The 5,444-nt window shown below is 36.5% G+C and overlaps 1 protein-coding gene across 3 annotated transcripts in view; it reads left to right on the forward strand.

The window, feature by feature from the left end:
* Positions 1 to 4,837, forward strand: part of LOC106939460 (stonustoxin subunit beta-like) — a 16,110-nt gene extending 11,273 nt beyond the window's left edge. The window contains exons 2-5 of one of the 3 annotated variants that reach the window (XM_015021853.1): positions 445 to 540; positions 669 to 2,087; positions 3,518 to 3,837; positions 3,971 to 4,080. In XM_015021853.1, coding sequence (XP_014877339.1) covers positions 450 to 540; positions 669 to 2,087; positions 3,518 to 3,837; positions 3,971 to 3,982 — 1,842 coding nt within the window. In that variant the 5' untranslated portion in view covers positions 445 to 449 and the 3' untranslated portion in view covers positions 3,983 to 4,080. Of the gene's footprint in view, positions 1 to 444; positions 541 to 668; positions 2,088 to 3,517 lie in introns of all 3 variants that reach the window. The other 2 variants (XM_015021852.1, XM_015021851.1) reach the window with 2 other exon arrangements.
* Positions 4,838 to 5,444: the final 607 nt, after the last annotated feature.

Consider the following 5,444-nt stretch of genomic DNA (forward strand, 5'->3'; position numbering starts at 1 on the left):
ACTGCTGTAACCAACTTCATCACCAGACTCCATACAAAAGCTGAAAGCTGTTCTATAGAAGGTAACTGTCAGCAGTCCTCAGAGCAAACAAGATTAAATCCACTGACTTTGTCATTGACTGGGGTCAACAAACACACAATGTTCATGTCTTAACTGTTTTTGTGTAACTAAATATGTTTATCCTATTTGGTCCAATTGAGAACCAATAAAATACCCAAGTAGGCTAAAAAGACCCTACTTTTTAGCCTACTTGGGTTTAGTCAATGCATAAATGAAATTTGAGTTTGGGGGAGAAAGGTACAAAAAGTGAGAAAATGTTTTGAAGAGGTAACAGATGTGAACACAGAGGAAGTTTTGAGTGGGAGCAAAGAATGAGAGTTGAGCTGGTTTGAGACTGAAAGAAGGAATCCTGACCCATAACCATGAATGACTTTGTTCACACAGGAGACATGGCAGCTGATCAAATAGTAGTTCCTGCTCTTGGTCGACCTTTCACCTTGGGGATGCTCTATGACGCCCGGAAAGAACAAATTGTCCCAGGTAAGTTTAGACATAACATCACATTTACATTTGGACCCATTTCTGAAATACATTTACTTCTAATTGGTGTTTCTTGTTAAATTTCAGTTTGGTGGTATATGTTATCAGAATATTTTCATGTCTTATAGGTGTCACTATTTGGGATGAAGAAAATTTACAAGCGATGACTAAAAAGTGTGATCAGCATAGCAGTGATTTTCAAATCACTAAATTTAATTCACTGGAAGAGAAATCCTCTCTGCTTGACATGAATGCTTCCATAAAGGCCAGCTTCATGGGAGGCCTGATTGATGTTGAAGGATCTGCAAAGTTTCTGAATGACAGGAAGCAATCCTTCCATCAGAGCAGAGTAACTTTTCAGTACAACGCCACAACCATCTTTGAGCAGCTGATGTTGTCAGCTGCTGACATTAGAAAGAACCAGCAGTTAAGTAATTTGGTCAGAAGTTCAGCTACTCACCTGGTAACAGGAATCCTTCATGGAGCAACAGCTTTCTTTGTGTTTGACAGCGAGGCATCAGACGTTAGCAGCGTTCAGGATCTTGAAGGCAGCATGCAGGCTGTGATCAAGTTGATTCCCTCATTTAATGTTGAAGGGAAAGTTGATATAAAACTCACTGACAGTGAAAAATCTGTGTGTGATAAAATGACCTGCAAGTTTTACGGTGACTTCCTCCTGGAAAGCAACCCTGCAACATTCGAAGAGGCAGTGAAATCTTACACAGACCTCCCAAAACTCCTGATAGACAAGAAGGAAAATGGCGTGCCAGTTAAAGTTTGGATGATGCCTCTGAAGAATTTGACCCCATCAGCTGCTAGGGTGATGGCTGACATCAGTCCTGATACTGTAGGAAAAATTCAAGATGCTCTGGAGGCGATGGACCAACTGAAAATAAGATGCAACAAGTGCCTGGAAGACAGATATCATTTCCCTTCCATTCATAAAAAATTGAACAGTTTCAAACATAGTTGTGATGAAAATATAACAAAACTTCAAGACATGTTGGCAGAAAATATACCCCCCATTAGGGCAGGTGAGAAACCAGAGGAGGAGCTGCTGAAGTTAACCGATGACAAGGAGAAGCCTCCGTTCAATATCAAGGAACTGAAGGAGCGGATGAAGAATATTGAAAGAGAAGTCGTGGTAATCAGATCCTGTGAAGAGATGATGAAGGAAGCAAAGATTATAACAAGTACAGCAGAGCTGGATGAAGAGATTTTTAATCCTGAAGTAGATGAAGTTCTCTGCTTCGTTTTCACCTCCTTAGAAACCAAAGACTCCCCTCCTAAGGAAAATAAACCTGCCTGGTACTACGACAACAAGCTGATAGCCAAAGCAAGAGAAAAAGCCAGGATGTTGGGGGATCTTGCAAGAGCTCTGAAGAGCAGCAGCAGGTACAGATGTGTTGTGGCAGAAATCAGTGATCCACAGCATGAAGGAGCAACGATTTACCACTACAGGCAGAACGAACTCCTCAGCAAGGATTTCAACAAACCCGAAGTTCCTGATGTGGAGAAGATTACAGCAAGAAGAGATTTAATCTGGTGTAAGTTATTAATTATGTCTTTTACTTACAAACATGTCTATTTCTAACTTCTGCAGTCTGGAAGTTTTACTTTCTGCTTTCCCTCAATTTATGCTAAATTAAATGGTTTAAAATATTTCTGACCATCTTCATCTATAGAGTTGACAGAAAATTTGAGATCAAAAGAAAAATTTAGAAATTCAGAATTTCTAAACAAAAATCCATGACATGAATAAAATGTAATCATTGTTAAATTCCTGCTGGTAAAATAAAACTAATCATGAATCAATAATATGTTGATAAAAACTAGAGGTCCATGATGACACTAAATTTTAATGACAGTTGAACTTAGAAGCCCCAAAAAACAGGCTGGTGGCAACAATGGAGGATCTCATAATAAGTGGAAAGACCTCATATTTCTGTGAGGGGGAATTATACCAGGGTGGTCATTTCTGTTCGTTTCAAACTGTAACAGAAATGCTAACTTAGGAACACTCAGAAACTGAAACCATGATTAACAGAATTCACAAAGAGACAAAGAAACCAATATAACATGAGCATGAATGAAGATCCAAACCAAAACGGTGGCAACAAAACTACAAAACAAAAAAAACAGGAAGTGAGAAAACATCCAGACAGAAAGAGTTGAGGTCAGAAAGAAATACTTAACATTTTAGAAGTACAAGAATCTTAAAATTAAAGAATAAACTAACTATGGCAAGAACAGAGGAACAAATGTTGCACCTGAAGTCGATGATGTGACGACAGCAGCAGTTCATCCTGCAGTCGGTGGGTTGTTGGTTTGAGCCCTGCTCCATCCGCCTCCGTCATTATATAATTGAGACACTTCACTCTCCTTGTCTGCTGGTGGTGATCAGAGGGACCAGCAGGTGGCGCCACTGCATGGCAGATTTGCCTCCGTCAGACTGTCAGGGCAGCTGTGGCTACTAACCATCAGCATGTGAATGGAAACGACTGATTTAATGTAAAGTGTCTGAGTGTCCCAACAAAGCACTAGATGAGTCTGATGTCAGTTCATACCCAGTTAATTATATCAAGTCATTTTAACATCCTCTTTCAAACTTTAGATCATGTCTTTCCTCAACATTCACTGTGACACAAATTTAAATTCAGACCGTAAATAGTTTCTAAAATAAGTTTAATTTTACATTGTCTAGAGTTTCTCTAGAGTTATTCTTAGCTTTTGTGCCTTTTTGGTGCAGCAAAAAGATCTGATTAGTAGAACCTTAAAGATAACAATAACATTTTAATTCCCTTTCTATTATTATGAATAAAAAGCCAACTGACATTGAGGTGAGGTGTTGCTTCTCTTGCACTAATTGATCAGGATTCTAATAATCTTTTCATCAGTTGTTTTTCATACTAACTTTATGGATAGACTAACCAACTCATAGACTCTGATGATAATCAGCTGCTTCTCTCCTCATCAGATGCTACTGAACTCACCCTGGATCCAGACACAGCACACCCAAACGTTACTCTTCAAGGAAAAACAGCAACACATGGAAATGAGGAACAGCCATACCCTGATCTTCCTCAGAGGTTTGATAGAAACTTCCAGGTTTTCTGCAAAGAGAAGTTGGATGGGCAGCATTACTGGGAGGTGGAGTGGAGTCTCGACAACACCGCAAATGTTGGTGCTGCTGTTTGCTATGGAAGTATGAAGCGCAAAGGTTTTTCTGAAGCTACTACAATAGGGGCTAATGCAGAGAGCTGGATATTTGGATATGCGTACAGGAACAGTGGAGAGGTAAGAATTACTTCTTTCTTCAGAAATCATGAAAATAAATTAGAAAATATAGACGTTCCTATGACAGGCTGCCCCCGTGTGGGACTTTTTCTGGATTGGATAAAAGGCTCGCTCTCCATCTACATCGTTACAGGCGAACAGCTGAGCCACATTTTTACTTTCAAAGAAACGACTTTCTCTGAGGCCGTTTATCCTGCATTAGAAGTCTGGAATGAAAATAACTTTGCCCGCCTTTGTTTTTGAATTCTGTGGTACAAGATTATGAATAGATTGAACTATTAACAAAATAAGAAATATTAATTCTTAGCTCTTCTCATCTGTAAGAAATGACCAAAAAAGTGTTCAAATATGGAAATGAGCTAGAATTACAAATTATTGATCAAAGTAAATAAGGTTCATATAGTAGAGTATAGCACCTTTAATAACCCATTTAATGAACGGAGGAAAACATTTATGCAGTTTCATAAATAAATCTAAATCTAAATGTAACCATGTACTAACTAAAGGAGTTAAAGGAGGAGAACTACTAACCACTAATTATATGATTTTACTTTATGATCTTTTCACTAAAAATGGATGGTTTTAAATTAATTAATTTTAATATTTTGTTCAAAACTCCTCACAGTTTGCAAAAAGGAAATGCATTTCTGGAATCCTTTATGTAAAAACATTCATTGTCCACATATCTCTTTTATGATGGAACATTATTCAGTTTTATTTTGATATTTTGTTAATAGGTACAAAAATGTTTGATTTTTCTTGATTTATAATCTAATATTTTGATCTCAGGGTTGTTGGCATTGATTGATTATGGATAAAAGCAAAAATAATTATTTTTGTTGCTTCTTAGGATTTGCTAAAACATCGTTTGAAATTATGTTCAGATTTTTATATTTGATTAAAATACAGTATGTCATTTTATGTTTTCTTATATTAGTCACTTTTATGTTTCATTGGTTTGCTGTTTTAGTTGCTTTGAAATAAAATGTGCTCAGAATTAGTTTAAATGTTTTTAAACACTTGCAGTCGGACAAGCTTTTCAAAAAACATTTTTCTGAAATAAAATATTGTACAAACATCTATTTTTCTTAAGTTTGAGTTAAAAACAAAATCTGAAAATCACAAAACTGTTTAAAAGGATGAGTCACTAAAACTGATGTGAAAGATTAGAAATATTTCAACGAACAGAAAATAGTTTATCTGTAAATGTTTTACTGAAACTTATAAAGAAAAGTCCTGGTGTGTTCGCTAGGGGGCGCTAAAGCACAACTGTTTACAATGAAATTATTTCAGATTGAATCATGTTAATGTTCATTTATTGTAATTTACTGATTACACATAATAAATTTATTGGGCTTTTGGGAAACAGTTTGATGTCTCAGAGTTTTTATTTCTGTTACTGATTTTCTGGACACAGCTATTGAAAACAGGAGATAAAAATAAAACGTTTCGGATTAGAATATTACATCAAACCAATGAAAATATTTGAATAAAGAAATATGGGCTTAGTGAAAAGTAGACTGAATACCAAGTGTGGGTAGTGAAATCTCAATCGATGAATCATAATTTGTATTGACACACGGAGCATAAAATCAGCCAAGAAAAGC

Source organism: Poecilia latipinna, unplaced genomic scaffold (genome assembly GCF_001443285.1).
Source record: "Poecilia latipinna isolate Pla-1442-1.1 unplaced genomic scaffold, P_latipinna-1.0 Scaffold2881, whole genome shotgun sequence".
NCBI classification, from domain to species: Eukaryota; Metazoa; Chordata; class Actinopteri; order Cyprinodontiformes; family Poeciliidae; genus Poecilia; species Poecilia latipinna.